At 41.6% G+C, this 24,077-nt stretch overlaps 4 protein-coding genes across 5 annotated transcripts in view; 2 read left to right on the top strand and 2 right to left on the bottom strand.

Annotated features, from left to right (window-relative positions):
• LOC111978929 (UDP-N-acetylglucosamine transporter-like) overlaps window positions 1-8,189 on the top strand; it is a 39,491-nt gene extending 31,302 nt beyond the window's left edge. For both annotated transcript variants that reach the window (XM_024009178.2, XM_024009177.2), the window contains exons 7-8: window positions 7,196-7,329; window positions 7,574-8,189. In XM_024009178.2, coding sequence (XP_023864946.1) covers window positions 7,196-7,329; window positions 7,574-7,655 — 216 coding nt within the window. In that variant the 3' untranslated portion in view covers window positions 7,656-8,189. The remainder of the gene's footprint in view (window positions 1-7,195; window positions 7,330-7,573) is intronic.
• The window catches only part of LOC111979369 (eukaryotic initiation factor 4A-II-like), a 336,073-nt gene that overhangs the window by 243,069 nt on the left and 68,927 nt on the right, over window positions 1-24,077 (bottom strand). The gene's annotated exons all lie outside the window — the stretch shown is intronic.
• LOC111979497 (protein FAM78B-like) lies at window positions 8,205-14,490 on the bottom strand. Its single transcript, XM_024010083.2, has 3 exons — window positions 13,148-14,490; window positions 12,519-12,798; window positions 8,205-11,772 (listed from the first exon to the last, which is right to left on the bottom strand). Exons 1-3 carry the CDS (start codon window positions 13,480-13,482, stop codon window positions 11,530-11,532), a joined length of 858 nt encoding a protein of 285 aa, XP_023865851.1. The 5' UTR covers window positions 13,483-14,490; the 3' UTR covers window positions 8,205-11,529.
• Window positions 14,584-22,787, top strand: LOC111979498 (UMP-CMP kinase). Its single transcript, XM_024010084.1, has 6 exons — window positions 14,584-14,838; window positions 17,918-18,064; window positions 18,376-18,528; window positions 18,714-18,790; window positions 21,136-21,232; window positions 21,592-22,787. Exons 1-6 carry the CDS (start codon window positions 14,680-14,682, stop codon window positions 21,631-21,633), a joined length of 675 nt encoding a protein of 224 aa, XP_023865852.1. The 5' UTR covers window positions 14,584-14,679; the 3' UTR covers window positions 21,634-22,787.

The raw sequence follows: 24,077 nt of genomic DNA, 5'->3' as shown, positions 1-24,077 counted from the left end.
TAGTTTTCAAGCCCTGCCACATCCGACGAGCGTCAGAGCCGGTGTAGTAGAATTCAWTATTAATCCGGTATTTACGCTTTGCTTGTTTGATGGTTCATCGGAGGGCATAGCGGGATTTCTCATAAGCGTCCGGATTAGTCTCCCACTCCTTGAAAGCTGCAGCTCTAGCCTTTAGCTTAATGCAGTTTTTGCCTATAATCCATGGCTTCTGGTTGGAATATGTACGTACAATCACTGATGAAGCCGATGACTGAAGTGGTGTATTCCTCAACGCAATTGGATGAATCCTGGAACATATTCCATTCTGTGCTAGCAGAATGCTGCAATCCCGTTAAAACTTCTTATGGTTGCATCCTGCAGGGCGCCAAATTCAAACAACAGAAATCTCATAATTAAAATTCCTCAAACATACATGTATCTTATACCATTTTAAAGTAATCTTGTTGTTAATCCCACCAAATTGTCCGATTTCAAATAGGCTTTACAGCGAAAGCACCACAAACGATTATGTTAGGTCACCGCAAAATCACAGAAAAACACAGCCATTTTTCCAGCCAAAGACAAGAGTCACAAAAAGCAGAAATAGAGATAAAATGAATCACTAACCTTTGATGATCTTCATCAGATGACACTCATAGGACTTCATGTTACACAATACATATATGTGTTGTTTGATAAAGTTCATATTTATAACAAAAAAACTCAGTTTACATTGGCGCCATGTTCAGAAATGCCTCCAAAATATCCGGAGAAATTGCAGAGAGCCACGTCAAATAACATAAATACTCATCATAAACTTTGATGAAAGATACATGTTTTACATAGAATTAAAGATACACTTGTTCTTAATGCAACCGCTGTGTCAGATTTCAAAAAGCTTTACGGCAAAAGCACAATATTCAATAATCTGAGAACAGCGTTCAGCCACAAAAGGAAGCCATACAGTTACCCGCCAAATTGTGCAGTCAACAAAACTCATAAATAGTATTATAAATCTTCACTTACCTTTGCTGATCTTCGTCGGAATGCACTCCCAGGACTCCCACTTCCACAATAAATGTTTGTTTTGTTCGGTAATGTCCATAATTTATGTCCAAATAGCTATTTGTGTTAGCGTGTTTGGTAAACAAATCCAAAGTCAGGAAGCGCGTTCACTAAAAGCAGACGAAATGTCAAAAGGTTCCATAAACAGTCAGTAGAAACATGTCAAACGATGTATTGAATCAATCTTTAGAATGTTTTTAACATACATCTTCAATAACGTTCCAACCAGAGAATTCCATTGACTTCAGATGTGTGATGGAACAGAGCTCCCTCTCATGTGAACGCGCATAGTCAGAGCATGGTCAGGTCATGATAGACCTGACTCATTCCTGTCTCCTTCGGCCCCACTTCACAGTAGAGGCATCAGACAAGGTTCTACAGACTGTTGACATCTAGTGGAAGCCGTAGGAAGTGCAAACTGATCCATATCCCACTGTGTATTCAATAGGGGCTGGGTTGAAAATCGACCAACCTCAGATTTCCCACTTCCTGTTTGGATTTCTTCTCAGGTTTTTGCCTGCCATATGAGTTCTGTTATACTCACAGACATCATTCAAACAGTTTTAGAGACTTCAGAGTGTTTTCTATCCAATACTAATAATAATATGCATATATTAGCAACTGGGACTGAGGAGCAGGCAGTTTACTATGGGCACCTCTGGGCACCTTTCATCCAAGCTACTCAATACTGCCCCTGTAGCCATAAGAAGTTAATAAGAAGTCCCTGGCCACTAGGAGCACCGCTTCTGGATGAGCATTTTTTTCTTTGCTTATGGCCTTATAGAGTTGGTTGAGAGCGTTCTTAGTGCCAGCTTTGCTTTGTGGTGGTAAATAGACGGCTACGAATAATACAGATGAGAACTCTCTTGGTAGATAGTGTGGTCGATAGCTTATCGTAAGGTACTCTACCTCAGGCGAGCAATACCTCGTGACTTCTTTAATATTAGACATCGCGCACCAGCTGTTATTGACAAAGAGACACACACCCCCACCCCTCGTCTTACCAGAGGTAGCGTCTCTGTTCTGCCAGTGAATGGAAAATCCCGCTAGCTCTATATTGTCTGTTTCTTCGTTCAGCCACGTCTCGGTGAAACATAAGATGTTACTGTTTTTAATGTCCCATTGGTAGGATAATCTTAATAGTAGGTCATCAATTTTATTTTGTAACGATTGCACGTTAACAAGGAGAATGGAAGGCATTGGGAGTTTCGCCTCCGGCTTCTCAGAAGGATCCCCGATCTTCGTCCCCTTTTCCGGCGTCTTTTCTTCACGCAAAAGGCGTGGATCTGTGTCTGTTCCAGTGAAAGCAGGATATCTTTCTCGTCGGACTCGTTAAAGGAAAAAGTTTCTTCCAGTCCGCGGTGAGTAATCGCTTTTCTGATGTCCAGAAGTTATTTTCAGTCATAAGAGACGGTAGCAGCAACATTATGTACAAAATACGTTTTTTTTTTTWAAGTTACACAAAATGCAAAAATAATTAAATAATTGCACAATTGGTTGGGAGAATGTAAAACATAAGCCATGTTCTTCGGTGCCATCTTTTCAATACAGCTAGCCTTCAACATATTGTTATAGCCTACATATTATTACCTCTTTGTTTATTGATATATCCATTGAATTGTGTCCATTTTCTGTTTTAGAAAGATTTGCACAAATATGAAAAGATAGATGGTATCATCATAAAACAATATCAATGTAAATCATACAAGGGACAAACCTTACCTTTTCAGTTAAGTGCCTGCACCTGCTATCCTTTCAAATTCAAATCCAAATGTTTCAGTTGGGCTGTTAGGTTCCTGCAAGAACCCCACCAACTAAGGAGGTTCCTTGTTGAACCCCACCTCCTATGGGGTTCTTGGAATAACCTTTTGGCGGCCATTTTCAGTGCCGAGAACCCTAAGGTTCTTCGAAGAACTTTGAGGATCTTAGAAGAACCCTTGTTTTTAGAGTGTAGTGTATGCTAATTTTAAGAGTGTAGTGTAGGCTACCTTTGATTTCTTTATTTTAGAAACTTTTTTTCCTTTGACTGGATGTATTCAGTGCAGTATTAACCCTAACATTGACCTTATGAATAATGGTRTAATATGCATACGCTTCTAACTTAGTGTCACGCCCTGACCTTAGAGAGCCTTTTTATTTCTCTATTTGGTTAGATCAGGGTGTGATTTGGGTGGGCATTCTAGTTTTCTATTTCTGTGTTGGCCGGGTATGGTTCCCAATCAGAGGCAGCTGTCTATCGTTGTCTCTGATTGGGAATCATACTTAGGCAGCCTGTTTTCCACCCTAGTTTGTGGGATCTTGTTGCTGTTTAGCGCTACAGAGCTTTATGTTCTTTTCGTGTTTTGTTGTTTTTGGTGTCATTTGAAAATAAAGAAAAATGTACTCCTACCACGCTGCACCTTGGTCTCCTTCCAATGACGGACGTAACACTTAGGCTATATATATGTTGTCTTTATTGTTCTGTTGCGCAATTGCGCTCCTGGCCTCTCCGCTGCCATGGCTATTCCTCTTAAATCTTGTGGAGTTCCAGGAAAAGACAGACTACAAAATCTTGTTGGACACATATTTCGACTTATTTTCTTTAGTCTACTAATATCCTATTGGAGGGGAGATGCACGTTTGCTCTTGCTTGCTGAATGTAAAATAGGCTACAGCATTTACGGGCGGGAAGGTGGAAAGGAGAAGCCTATATTTTCTTATAGTAGGCCTAGGCCTAGATTAACACCTGGTTACATCATGACAAAATAGGCCTACACCATATGAGTGGCCTGCTAATGTACCTTTCTGAACCTTCTAAACTGTCGAGTATAGACCCACAGTGATCCAAATGGCTGTATAAGCAGCCTTAGGCTGTAGGCCTATGCAGTTATTTTGGCCTGAAACAAAACAGGGCATGTGAGCTGTTATTCAAATTAGCCTACATCACGGCAGTCTACAGACTATGGACAATACTTGCATATTCACTTAATAACAATAATTGATTCCTCATTGCACTGTGTTGTTGTAGCCCAGGTATAATACTTGTATTGTCTAAAAACGTAGGCTAAGGACCAATCATTAGTGGAGCTTTGCATGCCCAGGGACCACAGAGCGCAGCCTGTGGGAACTGACTACCGATCTGCCCTTCATAATCTGTTAATTTATCTTTCTTGCACGTTGATAGGTTAATATTTAGCCTATAGTCTTAACATTTAGCTAGTGAATGGCCTAATATCTAGCTAATATTTAGCTTCTTACTTTGGCTACAAGTCACTAGCCTCTCTTATCCAAGCAGTTCACATGCGCAACAGGCTATAGGCTGCAAGCCTCTCCGAAATAAGCAATTCCTTGTGAAATTCCCAGGGAATGCTATAGGCTACAAAAGCTATTTTGATACTAGGCCTAATAGCCTATTCGGGAAAGAATCAGGCTTGCTCTTGCTAATTGCTGAATGTAAAACAGGCCTACAGCATAGAACATGCATGTCAGGGAAAGTGAGGAGGGAAAGTGAGGAGGGAAAGTGCATTGTGTGATCACTTTTGGCCGGTTATTATAACATTGTTGCACTGATGCATTGCAAATAGTTGCACAGGACATGTAGAGATGAGCACAGTGAAAAAGAAGACCCAAAAGAATTGACAACCTTTAGAAAAATGGAAATCAATTGCAAACCACTTGAGCAATGAGGCAATGACATACTGTTAAATATGAGCAGACTAAATGGCAATTGATGTTGAATCGCTACATTTAAATAAGAGTTACTATATTATTTTTCATTAGGCCTACATGTACATTGAAGTAGCCTATTATCTGTAGTGGTCACTATGACAATGAACACACCATGAAAACACTGAATGGTCACTGAACCAGTAGCCTATCTGTGCATTAGAGACTTCTTAAACAATGTTCCCTCCAAACTCTGCTGGTGCGCGCACATAAGAAATATYAGCCTGTGCAGAGAAGCATGAGATTGAACATTACTCAACTTTATAGCTTTCCCCTTTAGTTAACACTATCAACGTTTCAATCTACTGTGGGAATTGCCAATGTTAGCCACTTTCACTGAAACATACTGAAACAAAACAAACTATCTGTGCACGAGATTTTCTTGTAGGCAGAACGCACTGGAGTAGGATTCTATTGCATTGAAACTAACTTCTCAGCCCATACTCTACAGACGAGTGCAGCAAAACCAATCAGAGCCAAATAGACCATTGCCATTTATGGATCTGTGCCATTTTCTTTGAACTGGACTGTGTTTACCACATGAGTGGTTGCGAGTAGATGCGCATGTTTTGAGATCAAAGCAAGAACTGCATGTAGCCATGTGTGCACATTTGTTCATATTCTTTGCTAGTGAGTTATTGGCCCAGTTATAGCTAATTTCTAGTCAGCAATGGGGGAGTGGCTGCTTCCTACAGGAGCACAAAATGTGTGCATTTCTAGCCATCTTTGAAAAGTGAGTCAGGTAAAGAAAAAAATTATGTCTTAAAGGGGCAGTGTTGTATTTTGAAACAGGCTTGAATAATTTAAGTAGCCAATAGGCAAAGTGTAGCATAATTTGTCTGATTCTCTGTAATAATGGTATGGGAATAATAATTAATTACATTTTGTAAAGTAATTTCTTGCATCAAACAACACATTTTTAGTCACCTTGTCTGAAGGACAAGTTGGTAAACAAGTTCATGTCAAGGCCTGCATATTTTTTCCAAAAGTCTCATGGAATGTAGGCCGACATTGAACACCACATATTGGCTGCTACTGTATGCTTATAAATAGAACATCTATTTCCATGTTAAAATGTTATGGGATGCATTTTCTCCATTGTTTTTGATGGTAGGTCACTCTGATAGGCCTACATTATGATAAAATTGCCACAGTAGCCTACTTGGCCACTGTTATAACTGTAAGTTAAAGCGGCTACAGCCTCAGTGTTCACAGTAAACAGTGCRCCAGAATTTTCACAAMGTTCAAGTTTGCGCTCAGCAGACCCTACATTTGCTCAGTGCCGAAATAAATGAGAGGGAACATTACTCATGAATGATCATGTGTCACCACCTTATTACTAGGCAGCCTGCAGTTGGATGCTTTGATCAGTCGATTGACAGGTGTGGGACTGTAGAACGATAAATGGTAAACTTTCCTCCAGTGTGGATGCTCACCAAAATGGTATAGTTATGTAGCCTATAGTTTATCATTATAGTTATTGTTAGACTTATTGGCTTGGGTGATGGCCCGGGCCTGAGTTAACCTCTACCACAACACAACTAATGTTATTATCACAACGGAACTAGTCTACTAGTAGGTCTAACTCACGTTATTATCACCAGAACTAGTCTACTAGTAGGTCTAACTACTTATTATCACAACAGAATAGTCTACTAGTAGGTCTAACTAACGTTATTATCACAACAGAACTAGTCTACTAGTAGGTCTAACTCACGTTATTATCACAACAGAACTAGTCTTCTAGTAGGTCTAACTAACGTTATTATCACAACAGAACTAGTCTACTAGTAGTCTAACTCACGTTATATCACAACAGAATAGTCTACAACTAGGTCTAACTCACGTTATTATCACAACAGAACTAGTCTCTTAGTAGGTCTAACTCACGTTATTATCACAACAGAACTAGTCTTCTAGTAGGTCTAACTAACGTATTATCACAACAGAACTAGTCTACTAGTAGGTCTAACTCACATTATTATCACAACAGAACTAGTCTACTAGTAGGTCTAACTCACGTTATTATCACAACAGAACTAGTCTCTAGAGGTCTAACTCACGTTATTATCACAACAGAACTAGTCTACTAGTAGGTCTAACTAACGTTATTATCACAACAGAACTAGTAGTAGTTCTAGCTAAYGTTAGCGAACTTGAATAAAATAAATATAAAATKACACTTACACTTGTATACTTGACTTGTATACTCTATAAATTGACTCCTTCAAATAATTTACTCTGGCAAGTTTGCCACCCTCACTCTGCACTTCCATTGCTTGGCTGTGCCCATAGCAACGTTCAAAAATTAGGTGTACCCCCCTGTGTGTGAGGTGTATACTTTTGTTTCAAAGTAGATTTGTTTAAGGCTACCAAGAAACACTGATTTAGCCCACTGCAGTAAAGGGTTAAATCCATGTCCTCTCTGTGTTGCTTGTGTTTCCAGGCTCTGGGTGGGTTGGTCATAGCAGCAGTCATTAAGTATGCAGACAACATCCTGAAGGGGTTTGCCACCTCACTCTCCATCATCCTGTCAACACTCATATCCTACTTCTGGTTGGAGGACTTCGACCCCACCAGGTACATATACGCACACACACACACACACACACTTTGATAAATCATCTGGCCAGGTCCATCTTGGATCAAAGGTTCTTACTCTCAACAGATTTCCTGATAAAATACAGATGGGAATACGAAAAGAGAGCTGAATTAATATGAGAACGACCTGAATATAAATGTTCTGTCTATAACTCTAACAACCTCCGATCTCTCTCTCTCTCTCTGTGTCTCTCTTTCTCTGTCTCTTTCTCTCTCCCCCCAGTGTGTTCTTCCTAGGAGCAGTGCTGGTCATTGCTGCCACCTTCCTGTATGGCTATGAGGCCACCAGCCACAGCAGAGTCTAGATTGGAGGTATCAACAAAAATGTTTGGATGAATCCAAGAATTCACTGACAATGTTAGTTTGAGATAAATATTCAATTTTTATATATTTTATCATGTTTTTATGTATTTGGGGAATAAGGGAGTAGGGTAAAGGCAGTTTGTAGTATGAATGTATTTTAGAGGTACTGACGGTCAATAAGACCAAGGGCATTCTAATGAAKTGAATGCCTCACACGTTACAAAGCCCCTCATTTGTCTTTGAGTGACAGCTCCACCTAGTGGGAGTGTTGGGCCATAGCACATTTACTGCAGAGGGGAGGGGTTGAGACGAATGACTAGATCCTGGATGTCTTTTTATTGGGGACAAGGAGGAAAAGGATTAAAGGAAGGAATGCTTTGAATTTGCTGCTCATTTCCGGACATTCAGATCCAAAGAATTGCACATACAGTTGCTGATGTTTGTATGCAAAAATTGCCTTTCATGCAACAACAGAAATTAATAATTAAAGTGATCAAATGTGAAATATGGGTCTAAACAGATGTTTAGTATTGAAAAGCCAGTAGTATGTATGTATGTATGTATGTATGTATGTATGTATGTATGTTTGTTTGTTTGTTTGTTTGTTTGTTTGTTTGTTTGTTTGTTTGTTTGTTTGTATGTATGTATGTATGTATGTATGTGTGTATGTGTGTTGTTTCATCTAGGCATGAAATCACAAAGCAGGATTTATTGATGAGCAAAGAGGTAATAAATTGTGTGATGTTTCACAACAACTGGGTCATATTGGGCACCAAACGGAACAAAACAGGCTAAAGACAGGGTGGGACTGCCCAAATTTTTGTGTTGCAAAGCACCCTGCTATGTTGTGCCCTAATGAAAGCGACCCTGGTTCCTATGGTGTCGAGTTTAGACAAACCAAAACAGTCTCTATAACAACAGATCACTGAATATGTTTGGTGCCTAGTCAGAGGTGCATAAGCTGTGTTCATATATAATCTATTTTCATTTCTTTGTGTATCTAACATGGAAATAGCTTCCATCTTACCCAAGAATGAAAATTGTGAATGTGGCTAGAAAAATATTCAGTTTAATCAATGAACRGCAGCCATTTTGGGAAAATGACGAAGCCATCATTGTGAAAAATACCTCCATCCTGTGTTTCCTAATCATTTATCCACCTACAGTACCAGTCAAAAGTTTGGACACACCTACTCGTTCAAGGGTTTTTCTTTATTTTACTATTTTCTACATTGTAGAATAATAGTGAAGACATCAAATCTATGAAATAACACATATGGAATCATGTAGTTACCAAAAAAGTGTTAAACAAATCAAAATATATTTTATATTTGAGATTCTTCAAGTAGCCACCCTTTGCCATGATGACAGCTTTGCACACTCTTGGCATTCTCTCAATCAGCTTCATGAGGTAGTCACCTGGAATGCATTTCAATTAACAGGTGTGCCATGTTAAAAGTTAATTTGTGGAATTTCTTTCCTTCTTAATGCGTTTGAACCAATCGGTTGTGTTGTGACAAGGTAGGGTTGGTATACAGAAGATAGCCCTATTTGGCAAAATACCAAGTCCATATTATGGCAAGAACAACTCAAATAAGCAAAGAGAAATGACAGTCCATCATTACTTCAAGACATGAAGGTCAGTCAATATGGAAAATATCAAGAACTTTGAAAGTTTATTCAAGTGCAGACGCAAAAACCATCAAGCGCTATGATGAAACTGGCTCTCATGAGGACCGCCACAGGAAAGGAAGACCCAGAGTAACAGACACATCTCAACATCAAATGTTCAGAGGAGACTGCGTAAATCAGGCCTTCATGGTCGAATTGCTGCAAAGAAGCCACTACTAAAGGACACCAATAAGAAGAAGAGACTTGCTTGGGCCAAAAAACATGAGCAGTGGACATTAGACCGGTGAAAATCTGTCTTTTGGTCTGATGAGTCCAAATTKGAGATTTTTGGTTCCAACTGCCGTGTCTTTGTGAGACGCAGAGTAGGTGAACGGATGATCTCCGCATGTGTGGTTCCCACCATGAAGCATGGAGGAGGAGGTGTGGGCGTGCTTTGCTGGTGATACTCTCTGTGATTTATTTAGAATTCAAGGCATACTTAACCAGCATGGCTACCACAGAATTCTGCAGTGATACGCCATCCCATCTGGTTTGTGCTTAGTGGGACTATCATTTGTTTTTCAACAGGACAAGGACCCAAAACACACCTCCAGGCTGTGTAAGGGCTATTTGACCAATATGGAGAGTAATGGAGTGCTGTATCAGATGACCTGGCTTCCACAATGACCCGACCTCAACCCAATTGAGATGGTTTGGGATGAGTTGGACCGCAGAGTGAAGGAAAATCAGCCAACAAGTGCTCAGYATATGTGGTAACTCCTTCAAGAGTGTTGGAAAAGCCTTCCAGGTGAAGCTGGTTGAGAGAATGCCAAGAGTGTGCAAAGCTGCCATCAAGGCAAAGGGTGGCTACTTCAAAGAATCTCAAATATATTTTGATTTGTTTAACACTTTCTTGGTTACTACATGATTCTATGTGTTATTTCATAGTTTTGATGTCTTCATTATTAATTATTATTATTATTATTATTATTATAGAAAATAGTATAAAATAAAGAAAAACCCTTGCATGATTAGGTGTGTCCAAACTTCTGACTGGTACTTTTTATCTCACTCAACAGTCCCTATGTGTTTGCATAGTCTTGGAGTGGAGAGAAATTCCGGGATTGTGACATGTAGAGAGGAGAGAGGATGATGGAGTGATGAGAGGGAGAGAAATGGACAGACAGATGGGAAGGTGTGGACTGAACCTGGTGAGCAGCATAGATGGAGCGTGAATCATGTGACATTGTGTAATATGACAGGGACCCCTATGAATAAACCCAATACCAGACCAGTCTACTGCCTTAATAGTGTACTGTGGGACTATGGCCCAATCCCAAATAAACCCCTATCCCCTCACCCAAGACACTTTGAGTATATCGGAAAGGATTGTAAAGATAAGCAACATCGGTAGGGGCAAGGGTTGGTCTTAGACTTGGACATTCGTGTTTGTACGTGTAGATACTCAACTGACACCAGAAAACCCACACCTTTAACCCATCCATGTTCTATGTTTCTATGTGAATGGATAAACATGGCGTATTTCAATAAGACTACAATCAGCCCATTTCTTTGTAGAACTTTATGCCAAGTCGGTGTTCTTAATACAATCTGATTGATGTGAGTTGATCTTAAACTAACAGAAGATTTATATAATATGATTTGACTCATAATTAAATCTAATGATGTGTTCTTAAATGTTGTATGAGCGTTAAAGGCTGTTATATCCATAATTGGCACTGAGGAGATTTTCCAGCTTGCAGGATTTCATGGCCAATGTAAGAAGTTCCATTCAATATCCTTAATGTGATGAGCTTATATAAAATGGTATTCTTATTCCAGTCAAAGACCGTTTTCTTTCTCATGCAATAAGATCTACAGTAGGATGCAGTTCTGTGTTCAGTGCACCTCAATGAAACTTCGATAGCTCTGTCCCTTTCTGTAAAATGGATACAACTCTAATTCAGGACTGTGGCCGTTCAAAAACAGTCCTACTTAATCAAACGCTGATGCAGTGTTGAGCCTGCACCTGAAACCAGTCTAGCTCTGTACATTTCCGCTGTGCCAATTCCAATGCAGTCCAGTCCAGAGAAAATACCTACACTTTTTCACAATTTCTTATCATCCATTGAACCCTGACAGTAGAGGTGTGAGTGAAGAGCTGACATCTTGGCAAGATAACTCATAATTTCCCTGCTTTGTGATGGTTCACACTTCCTCATTACCATGAACCAATCACATCTCTCTTTCTCAGTCTTTTGGACCTTATTTGGGTGGTATGACCACTAGGGGCGCCCCTCTGCGGGGCCTCCACATCAGCACTTGGGCGTCGTTGGCATTGGGTCGTCCCAGGGCGTTGGAGAGGATTGGCTCCTGATAGTTGAGGATGTGGGGCTGCTCCTGGTGAGAACGGCCCACTAGGGAGGCCCGGGAGCCCAGGGGCATGTCAGGGTCCACGGCGATGTCCACCTGCATCCGCCACCGCACCGTCTGCAGCACAATGCGCTCCTGGGAAGTGAAAAAATKATATTCGTAAAAGTTAACTTGCATCACAGGAGGTTGGTGGCGCCTTAATTGGGGAGAACAGGCTTGTGGTAATGACTGGAGCGGCATCAGTGGAATGGTTTCAAATACATCAAACATGGTTTCCAGGTGTTTGATGCCATTCCATTTGCTCCGTTCYGGCTATTATTATGAGCCGTTCTCCTATCAGCAGCCTCCACTGAGTCTTGTATAGCAACTGTCATGTAATACGCTGCAGCCCAAAGAGCTTTACAGTTAGCACATAGAGAAGTGTTTCGCAATATGTAGCCTACATTAACTACCCCCGGCCCAAGGCTGCACTGGGCTAGGACAGAAATGAACAGCCCTGAGGGTACTCCAGGAACACCATAGAAAACACTCATTTAAAGCCTTAGTTCAGTCCATAATGTGTTTGTCAGATGTTTTCAGACCTCAAAGGTGGTCATATGTTGGGATGAGTCCACATTGCACACCATTTGTTGGGTTCATCAAACTAATTAGATGGTGCTAATTCTTCCCATGCATTTGGGATTGAGGAACGTATTGTTGGATCCATACAACTGATTGTGTGGGATGTGGATTTATCTCGAAATTAGACCACTTTAGAGGTTGGAAAACGACGGACAAACTTTGACTTTGAAGTGAACTATACCTTTTAAGATAATGAAACAAAAACTAAACAGAGCAGTTCATAAAGTCCAAGAAAGTCCATGTTCTGAAGCCTACAGTACCTTGGTGACAGAGTTGATGGCAACCAGCCAGGTGATGAAGCTCTGGTCTCGGGTGATGTGTGACAGCATGGCTGTGTTGCTGTTGCTGATGGGCACGGCCCAGGTCACACTGGGGTAGAAGTTGTCGTTCATGCTGACCGTGAGGCGCGACGGCTTGGACGTGGGGCCCGTGAGGGTGACTGTCTCGGTGGTGTTGCCGTACCAGGGGTAGCTGACCCCGTCCGAGTCGCTGATGGCCTTGACCCGGCCCTCGCGGAGCTCCGGTAACTCCCAGCTGGACCTGGGGTAGTGGACAAAGAGATTATATTATTATATCATATCTGGCTACAAAACAGTACAACAGTTTATGATAACGATACATTACAATAGCCTCGCTTAATGGACTATGTTAATAGTAGCCTAGAAAATGTACAGTTGCTAGAATTTCACTCATCCAACGGACACATATAGACAGAACAGCTCACATCATGTGACCGACTGGGTACCAAACCTGGATCGTCTGGCCAAGTGACTCAAGACATTAGCCCACTGAACTAAAGCCTATTGTGTGTGTGTGAGAGAGAGAGAGTGAGAAAGAGTCAGAGTCAGTCAGATTGAATGATTACTGATGGTGACAGCTCAGAACTTACATGCCAATGTCACCATAAGTATTGTAGAACTCCATTTGAGTACAAGCCTGGATCCAACCCACCACCCAGGTTTCATTGCGGGGCACTGGAGGCATTACGATCCCGGCGGAGGCCTTGAAATATGGTGTCTTATACCGCAGCACTATAGGCGAGTTCTCCTCTATCACCGTTGGGCACTGGTCAATGGAGGCCGATACCTCGTAGACTACAATGTTCTCCCTTCTAATGCGCGGCTTGCAGGMGATGCTCTGGATACAGCCCATGGTGCTGGCAAGTAGCAGAGTAAGCAGAACAAGAGACGGAGGGAGAAGACGATACCTGACCAGTATGTACATCAGTCCCTCTCGAATTCCAGCGAGCTTGTAAATCAAGATTAATATTTTAATTGCCCATCACTGATGCAGTCAAATGGCTTAAGAAAACGAAATAGGTTAATCATTTTGAATATAAACACAGAGCCAACATTCGAAATCAAATCAATACTGCAGTTGTTTTCAAGCATTTTTTCGCGCCGGGAAAATGGAACGTTAAGGACAAGGTAGGCGCAGAACGAAGAGTGGGGGGAAGGTACACTGAACAGCTCCCCCACCACCTTCCCCCGATATGACTGTTGAGTGCCGCACTGCCCTTGGTGCTTATCCCCAGAAACTGCAATTCGGCATCCCTCGGGCTGCTGCTTCCTCGCTTCGAGTCCGTCGCCCCCTTCCTTTTCGAGTCCACGCGTCCGGCTGCAGGTCGGTGCCCTTTGATCCTGCTCTTTCGGCTCGGCGTTGTCATGTCAGTGGCGACGGGACAGCAGGTGAGTCAATGGGGGTGTTGGGGTGCCTTTGTTTGGATGGCTTGCATAGCCCTGCTTTTGGTACGGCGCCCTCGCAGAAGATTGTCTTGGTCGGCACAACAAGAAGACTTTGGCTCATATCTTTCCTAAACCCGATGATAGTAGGCTAGTTATAGCCTAATAGTCTATATGAATCAACGAAACAGCGCGTGGCAGGCTATGGTGCCCTGTCGAGCCATGAACGCTAGGCTATTTCAATGTTTTCTTCTTGCCATTCTTGAGATCAAGGATGAGGGAAACTCGCATCATGAATGGTGCATTATGAATGGTGAGAGAAAGCAGCCWGAGCTGCACAAACGTGCCCGGGACGTCGTGTGATACCCAGCCGCTCAGTTATCCCTTAAATGTTTTGGTGACACGAATCATCCATTTCTATCTCCGTCGACCGATTAACCATTATCCGTCCAACTCCCTCGCTTGGTAGAGCATCATTTAGTCGAGGTCGTTCGCTGTTCAGTTTGGCTAGGTGCTGATGCTGGGAGGATAGACRGCGACAACCAGTGAGGGAGAGGCGTACACCAGACCCCTGCGTTGAAAAAAACAAGTATATGGGCGTGGTTAACACCCCATGGACACTCCTGTGCTGCCATTGGTTGGCAATGTCAACAGTGGGAAGTGGTGTTGGCTATTGCGGACTTCCCACTGACGTTCCAACCTGGTCTGCCGACTCCTGATCGGTTGTTGTTTTCGGTTTATGAGTTTCCGTTTATTGAGTAGCTTATCTGCGAAGTTGCGGAGCGTTGTGTACAGGGCTGCGACCGTCGCATTGATCGACATGAAGAAGGCGCAGGTTGTGTTTGTGCTAGGTGGGCCTGGCTCGGGCAAAGGAACCCAGTGCGTCAGAATCGTTGAGGTATGAGACGGTGAGAAAGAACCATGAAAAGGACCATGATCATTTGACAGGGCATTGAAGTGTGTTAGGAAAGAAACCACTAATACATTTGAGGGGGTTGTGGCAACTTCCGTCGAGTGGAGACCAGCTAAATGTATCAATGTATGTTAGCATAGCCACATATAGAAGAAGGAGCAGTTACCAGTATAACTATGCCAGGACCACACTAGCTAAATAACTATGAATAATAATTATATATTTTTCCCATCATTACACTTTCGACTAGCAAACTAGCTATGAATAAAAGGTTATACCTGAAAGAGTGGTATAGTAGCTGCTATTAATCCGTTCGCAGGGACTATAACTTCGATAAACAACCAGCAATAATCACAATCTATTGTTTTGGGTTTTTGTGTCAATTAGAACATGTTCATTTCTAGCTTATCTTTCTTAAAAATAAAAAGTTATTTAGCTGTTTTGTAGTTTACCCCTCAGGAATTCAACGTGGGCTATAGTTCACCAACGAGAGACAGAGGCTAGCTAGCTTGTTATGTAAAACAGCAATGACTTCTATTCTAATCAGTAGCTAGTGTTTTCATGTCTTACATCCGTTGAGAAACGGATGGAATGTGTTTATGGGGGTCGGCTTCTAACTACATACAGAGTAGCCTATGCACTGCTATTGACGTCATGCAGATGTGTAGTGTACATCTTATYATGTTCAGCTGTCGTGCAATTCACTTTATGTCAAGTTTTTTTTAAGCACCTGCTCTACCTCTCCAACCAACGGGGCCSTTGAACAGGGAGGCATGAGAAATCAAGGCAGATGTCTGTCTGGGTGGTGTTTTGCGTCAATAGATAAACTCAAGCAAAGATTTAGTGTCTACTACTGATATTCAGCAGGCCTCCTTTGGCTTTCTTCTGTGACAAGTTGTTTCATGTATTTGCCAAATACTTTGATGTGTGTTTTGACATATCAGGGATTKGCATTAAGGGTTGTCCTTATTTTCAGGCATGTGATCATAATCTTTTGGCAACCTAAAAGTTTTCCTGACGTGTCTTTAAGACCTTAATGTCAATCCCTGCCCTATATTCATAATTTAGGGCTGTGGCCAAATGAGTTTGAGCAAGAATCCTGTTCCAGCATGAAATAACACCAACTCACACATAGTGTCCATTCATTCAGCACAATAATAGTTAAAGCGCACTWGTGATGCTGTCTCGTCTCTCCCTAAACCCCTCCCCTGCTTTCAGTGTCAATGGAGCACAGCAACTCACTGTTGAACAATAACCATCTAGGCATAACACCACGTGACTCCTTTATGTTTATTCTCTGCTGAGGACATTGTTACTATTGCACTCCTTTTAAAGGATCTACATTACTCCCGGACAATTTCATTCTCATAACCCAATTGATTCCTTAACAAATTAGGCTAGCTAAATTGTTAGGAAAGATGTAATAGGGAGATTTAAGGTGACTAAAGTTCCTATTTAGATTAGAGTGATCAACAGAATTTGAATATATTTGTCCTTTCTGTAATACACATGATTTCCAGTGTTTGTGACACTGAAGGTGTGTGTTGATGGTCACTTGACTTGATGCTGAATGTTATGGATTATTCTCATATCTGTTGATAGTGGTTGACGCCAAATGGAATGTATAAGGACAGAGAACACACGGATTATTCACTGTTGTATTGTGTTGATGACATTCTGTGAACACTGTGTGATTCTGTAGCAGCTGACAGCACTGCCTTTAGTTTTGACTTCCTACAAGCCTCTGGGGCTGGTGTTTACAGAACATTTGGTGAACATTTGGTGCTGTCTGATTAGTATATAAGGGCCTGTCTCCAAGAGGCTGGTGTTTACGGAACATTTGGTGAACATTTGGTGCTGTCTGATTAGTATATAAGGGCCTGTCTCCATGAGGCTGGTGTTTACAGAACATTTGGTGAACATTTGGTGCTGTCTGATTAGTATATAAGGGCCTGTCTCCAAGAGGCTGGTGTTTACAGAACATTTGGTGAACATTTGGTGCTGTCTGATTAGTATATAAGGGCCTGTCTCCATGAGGCTGGTGTTTACAGAACATTTGGTGCTGTCTGATTAGTATATAAGGGCCTGTCTCCAAGAGGCTGGTGTTTACAGAACATTTGGTGAACATTTGGTGCTGTCTCATTAGCATATACACTACCGATCAAAAGTTTTACAACACCTAACGTTACTCATTCAAGGGTTTTTCTCATTAAAGGGTGGCTATTTGAAGAATCTCAAATATAAAATATGTTTTGATTTGTTTAACACTTTTTGGTTACTACATGATTCCATGTGTTATTTCATAGTTTAGATGTCTTCACTATTATTCTACAATGAAGAAATTTGTAAAAATAAAGAAAAACCCTTGAATGAGTAGGTGTTCCCTGTTCTAAAACGTTTGACTGGTAGTGTAAATGCCTGTCTCCAAGAGGCGGGTGTTTACAGAACATTTGGTGCTGTCTGATTTGGATGTAAGGGCCTGTCTCCAAGAGGCGGGTGTTTTACAGCATTTGGTGCTGCCTATTTTGAATTAAGGGCTGTTCCAAGAGGGGGTGTTTACAGAAACATTTGGTGCTGTCTGATTTGGATTAAGGGCCGGTCTCCAAGAGGGCGGGTGTTTAACGAGAACATTTGGTGCTGTCTGATTTTGGATGTAAGGGCCTGTCTCCAAGAGGCGGGTGTTTACAGAACATTTGGTGCTGTCTGATTTGGATGTTAAGGGCCTGTCTCCAAGAGGCGGGTGTTTACAGAACATTTGTGCTTGTGTGATTTTGGATGTAAGGGCCTGCTCAGAAGAGGCCATTTAGACATTTTCTCTGCTTCTGTGTTGGTTGGACGGTGTCTCCCTGTTGCAACTTGTACTAAACCGGATAGATTTTTGATTGACTTTACCAACGAGTGCTCTCCTTTGTGTTCACCTGGACATTCCTATTACAATACAAGTATACACATGTTTTTGTCCCATTGTTCTCCATAAGCAGTTGAATCAGTAATTATTATTATTAGAGGAGTGCACTGTGTTGTTTTGGTTAAGGCTGGCATTAACCCTTTGTGTTTTTCCCAGAACTACGGTTACACTCATCTGTCTGCCGGAGACCTGCTGAGGGCTGAACGGAGCCGAGAGGGCTCCGAGTTCGGACAGCTCATCGATAACCACATTAAGGATGGCAAGATAGTCCCCTTCGAGATCACCATTAAATTACTCAAGAAGGTATGCACCAACTCCAGGTACCTATGACTACAGGGTTTGTGTTAACTGTTGACGTTCAGTAAGCTGGCAGTTAGCATTACTATTAGCTTAGATAATATGGAGTAGCACTATACAGTAATGTTGGTCTGAGTACTGAAATAGTCTCTGTCATTGCTCCATAGGCTGAATTAATCCTTGCTTCACCCTTAAAGGGATAGTTCACCCAGTGGGGTCTACAGGTGGTGTGTAATAAATACTTTTTAGACATAAAAATGTCTGACTTCGATTTGGAGAAGAATATCCCTTTAACTTTCAATTTCCTTTGTCCTCAGGCCATGGARGAGACCAGGAAGTTAGACGAGAAGAAGATCCACTTCCTCATCGACGGCTTCCCCCGAAACGAGGAAAACCTCCAGGGGTGGACCACCATCATGGATGGGGAGGCTGACGTCAAATKTGTGCTTTTCTTCGATTGTAGCAATGAGGTAATAATACAGCTTTGGGGGCAAGAGGAAGGGAAGGGGATGAACAGGAAGGGGCAACATATCAGATATGACACATTTGGAGTACGACTTTTATTTCTGAAAGTTGCCTCCGAGTGTGAATGTCTTTATTGCTTGGCTGACAGTGTAATCTTTATCCTGAGAGCTCTGTTTGTGTTTGTCTACAGGTCTGTATCAACAGATGTGTAGAAAGAGGGAAGAGCAGTGGGCGCACCGATGACAACAGAGCGAGCCTGGAGAAAAGGTAGCGTCCAAACAAATCAAATCAAATTGTATTTGTCACATACACATGGTTAGCAAATGTTAATGGGAGTGTAGCGAAATGCTTGTGCTTCTAGTTCCGACCATGCAGTAATATYTAACAAGTAATSTAACAATTTCACAACAACTACCTTATACACACAAGTGTAAAGGAATGAATAAGAATATATACATAAAAATATATGAATGAGTGATGGCCGAATGGCATAGGCAAGATGCAGTAGATGGTGTAGAGTACAGTATATACATATGAGATGAGTAATGTAGGGTATGGGAACATTATATAAAGTGGCATTGTTTAACGTGGCTAGTGATACATTTATTACATCAAGATGGCAAGATGCAGTAGATGGTATAGAGTACAGTATATACATATGAAATGAGTAATGTAGGGTATGTAAACATTATATAAAGTGGCATTGTGTAAAGTGGCTAGTGATACATTTATTACATACATTTTTCCATTATTAAAGTGATTATTAAAGTTATTAAAGAGTTGAGTCAGTATGTTGGCAGCAGCCACTCAATGTTAGTGATGGCTGTTTAACAGTCTGATGGCCTTGAGATAGAAGCTGTTTTTCAGTCTCTCGGTCCCCGCTTTGATGCACCTGTACTGACCTCGCCTTCTGGATGATAGGCGGTGGCTCAGGTGGTTGTTGTCCTTGATGATCTTTTTGGCCATCCTGTGACATCGGGTGGTGTAGGTGTCMTGGAGGGCAGGTAGTTTGCCCCCGGTGATGCGTTGTGCAGACCTCACTACCCTCTGGAGAGCCTTACGGTTATGGGCGGAGCAGTTGCCGTACCAGGCGGTGATACAGAACGACAGGATGCTCTCGATTGTGCATCTGTAAAAGTTTGTGAGTGTTTTTGGTGACAAGCCRAATTTCTTCAGCCCTGCTGCGCCTTCTTCACCACTCTGTCTGTGTGGGTGAACCGTTTCAGTTTGTCCGTGATGTGTACGCCGAGAAACTTAAAACTTTCCTCCCTCTCCACTACTGTCCCGTCGATGTGGATAGGGGGCTGCTCCCTCTGTCTATAGGCTGGGAGCAACAAAATGGAGTCGTGGACAGCTTTTCCCGAAAGGAGGGCGGGGGAGGGCCTTATATGCGTCGTGGAAGTTAGAACAACAATAATCCAGGGTTTTGCCAGCCCGGGTAGCGCAATCAATATGCTGATAGAATTTAGGGAGCCTTGTTTTCAGATTAGCCTTGTTAAAATCCCCAGCTACAATAAATGCAGCCTCAGTATATGTGGTTTCCAGTTTACATAGAGTCGAATTAAGTTATTTCAGGGCYGTCGATGTGTCTGCTTGGGGGGGAATATACATGACTGTGATTATGATCAAAGAGAATTCTCTTGGTAGATAATGCGGTCGGCATTTGATTGTAAGGAATTCTAAGTCAGGTGAACAAAAGGACTTGAGTTCCTGTATGTTGTTATGATCACACCACGTCTCGTTAATCATAAGGCATACACCCCCGCCCTTCTTCTTACCAGAGAGATGCTTGTTTCTGTCGGCGCGATGCGTGAAGAAACCAGGTGACTGTACCGACTCCGATAGCGTGTCTCGAGTGAGCCATGTTTCCGTGAAACAAAGAACGTTACAGTCTCTGGTGTCTTTCTGGAGGGCAACCCTTGCTCGGATTTCGTCTACCTTGTTGTCAAGAGACTGGACATTGGCGAGTAGTATGCTCGGGAGCTTTCTATGATCACTGACTATTGACCTTTTTAATATGAACTGGACCTCTCAAAAGGAGACACGGCTCTTGCTCATTTAAAAAAATGTGTTCTTATAAAGCGCCATATGTTGAAATAGCTCTGCCATTTCCTGGTTTCTAAAATTCTAATTTCAGTTAATGTGACACAACAAGCAATGTATAGTGTAGAGAATCATCATGCTATCTAAACCGCTGTGAAATATAGTTTCAGTCACCAAAAATATTGTATTTTCAGCAGTTTTAAGGTAATGTACAAAACCGAAAGTAATATGAAGCAAAAACTAAACGAGGTGAAGCATAGAAATATTTCATATAGAACAGATCTACTGTGAATCAGACTTGATTGTAATGAGAATGACAGATCTATAACTCGCATTTCTATCTGAAATCAGTCAGGTTGTACACAACTAGATAATGCACCTTTAATAATAGTGAAAAAACATTGACGGAACATTGCTTTTGAGATTGCGWTTTTCAGTCCCGCCTTGACTTACCCTTAAAAGTAATACACCCTGGAGCATGTTTTAGCTTGGCTGTATGTACTTGGGTCTCCTCTGAGTCCTAGGCACTGGTCAGCCCTGTTTCTGAGCCTCCGTTTCCTCCCCTGAAGGATCCAGACCTACCTGCAGTCAACACGGCCCGTCATCTCACTGTATGAGAAACAGGGCAAGGTGCGCACTGTGGATGCCTCGTGCGGTGTGGACAAGGTAAGCAACAGGAGTATACAGCACTGCGCCATTGCAGTCACACATGATGGGCATTTAGAACACACTCAGTAGTACACACTCAGTAGTACACACTCAGTAGTACACACTCAGTAGTACACACTCAGTAGTACACACTCCGTAGTACACACTCCGTAGTATACACTCATTCACTATGATCTTACAATTCAGTATGAATTCCCTCAATCTGAGCTGTTTCTTTCCCTATAAGTTGTCTCTCTGTTCCCTTGTACCCTCCGGAGGGCAATCACACACTTCTGCCCAGGCGATTGCACATGTACAAAAACACAAACACGAATCTGGTTTTCTCTAATCCATCTCTTTCTCTCCCTCTGTTTCAGGTGTTTGCCAATGTCAAAACCATCCTGGACAAGGAGATTTGAAATTCCGCACACTGCCAACAACTACCATTCACAGATACTTTTAGTTGCAGCAACAATATACTTAGTTTATTTCCATTCATTACTTTTTACACTTATATATTTTTTTGGGGGGGGCCTATTTTTTTGTCAATGCCAAGGTGTGTGTGTGTGTGTGTGTGTGTGTGTTAGAGTGAATGAGATGCTCTGCTGAAAAACCTTACATGAACCCTCTGAGGGGGTTCACTATGATAGTAGTACACCGACTGACAGGTCTGTCATTTTAGTCGGGGGCCTTTGTATACGGACAAGACTATTAGAATTGCTCTGCTCCGCGAGGTGCTTGTTTTTCTTGTGAAGCAGAGGCATATACAGTACAGTATGTTAACAAAATGACATTTTCTGTGATAAAATCTCCGTACATCATTGTCAGCAGTAACCTAGACAAGCACATGCTTTTTTCACAGACCAACCACTTCTCTGGACTAGATAGAGAAGAATCATGAAGAAAAGGACAGACCAAGGGGGAGAGAGAGCATCTCTGCTAAATCAATTTAGATAAACACTGTTGTCTTATGGGCTTCCCCTGTATACTAATTAAACATAGAAAACACCTGTCTCATGTTGAAAGAAATATGAACTAAGGTAATGGAGAAACAAGCAACCTTGATTGCAGTAGTACAAATTTGTATATTAAACTGGCATGACAACGATAGTTGGTTACAGCACATACAGTGTTGGACCAGTTCGAAATTTAAACTGGGCTTAGTCCTAAATTTAAACTCTGTTCATCTGTGAGTGCATCACTGCACATTAAATATTATTTGGTGTTCTGCACGTGAAATATTATTTGGTGTTCTGCACATGAAAGATTATTTGGTGTTCTCCAGAATGCTGAAATACTGAGTGTCTTTGTGGTCCCATGTAGGGTGACTGAAAATGTCAAGTCCAATAGATACCTAGTTCTCCATGATCACTTGGCTCTGGCTTTATGCGTCACTACAAAAGTGCACAAAGATCAGCTCTCGACTTAAGTTTTTGTTGTGTGTTATTTGTTTAATCATTGATTACACAACAAAGGAAAAAAGTACCAGTTTTGTTGAATCTGAGTATGTTACCATGTAAAGTGGGAGAAAAAGTTAATGACAGACAAACCAAATATACCTCCATCTCGTGTCTATCTGTTTGTACTTCATTTTTCTTTGACAGGTGAATACTTACTGACGGACCCACTCAAACTGATAATTCCACACTCACAGACAGAAGATCACACTATCTCAAGGCTATATCAGTGTCTCGCAACTGTTTGCTGGCGGTCCCTGAGACTCTAATTTGGTCAGTTCTACAGTGCTCTTTAATGTAAGCGGTTCCTGAGGAGAAATGACCATAGCTTGCTGATCCCTGACACAAAAGAGACCATAGCTTTTAAGTCCCTGGTACAAAAAAGGTTTGACAAAGTCTTCCTGGAACAATTAGAATTCTTCCTCACTGAGATTTTGATATCTGTAACGATATTTACGATCTATTTATTTTGTGTCTGCCACAAGCCTTAAACGGTTATTGTGCTGTAAGTGAAAAACTTTGCCATACAGACCAAACTCATGTCACAGAAATCATTCAACATTGTTTACATTCCTTATTATTTCATCCAAGCTTGCTTGTGTGTTATAGTTTAATCTGATGAGAATTTCATTATGCAAGTAAATATATAAACAGCCAGCAGAGTAAGTATTATGTAGCAATGGGCAGTTACACTGTACCTACCCATGTAACTCTACATAGTAGATACTGGTCTGTACAGATAGGAATAACTCCCATGTCAGTCAACCAATGAGCCAGCAGAGGGCAGACTGACATTACTATTGATTGGCTAGAGTTGAGAAATGCCACGTCACCATTCTTACTTTATTAGTTATTTTAGTTTTTAATGTAAATGTCCACTTTTAAAGTGTCACATTCACATACTATTCAGTGAATTAGTTAATTGAATTACATATTGTGATTCCTTGACTCTCTAGCATACCACCACTTCTGTTATTTGTGTTCAAGGAAAATGTCCATTGACTCTGAGTGTTCTTCAAARAGCACTCATAAACGTGTCATTATTTTAGCTTTTTCAACTGTGTGGCCAAATATTAACAGAATCTATCCAAATGAACTTTATTTAGTCAAAACAAAATGAAAGCAGTGTTGTCTATCTGTAAATGATCAAGGAGGAACCCCCCCCCCACCACAGGGATGCTGGCCCATGTTGGCTCAATGCTTCTCACAGCTGTGTCAAGTTGGCTGGATGTCCTTTGGGTGGTGGACCATTCTTGATACACTCGGGAAACTGTTGAGCATGAAAAACCCAGTAACGTTGCAGTTCTTGACACAATCCAGTGCACCTGGCACCTGCTACCATATCCTGTTCAAAGTCACTTCAATTTTTGTCTTGCCTATTCCCTCTCTGAATGTCACACATACAC

The sequence above is a fragment of the Salvelinus sp. IW2-2015 genome, linkage group LG19 (genome assembly GCF_002910315.2).
Source record: "Salvelinus sp. IW2-2015 linkage group LG19, ASM291031v2, whole genome shotgun sequence".
Classification (NCBI taxonomy): Eukaryota; Metazoa; Chordata; class Actinopteri; order Salmoniformes; family Salmonidae; genus Salvelinus; species Salvelinus sp. IW2-2015.
The sequence above is the reverse complement of the archived record's forward strand: the minus strand, read 5'-3'. Positions and strand labels throughout refer to the sequence as shown.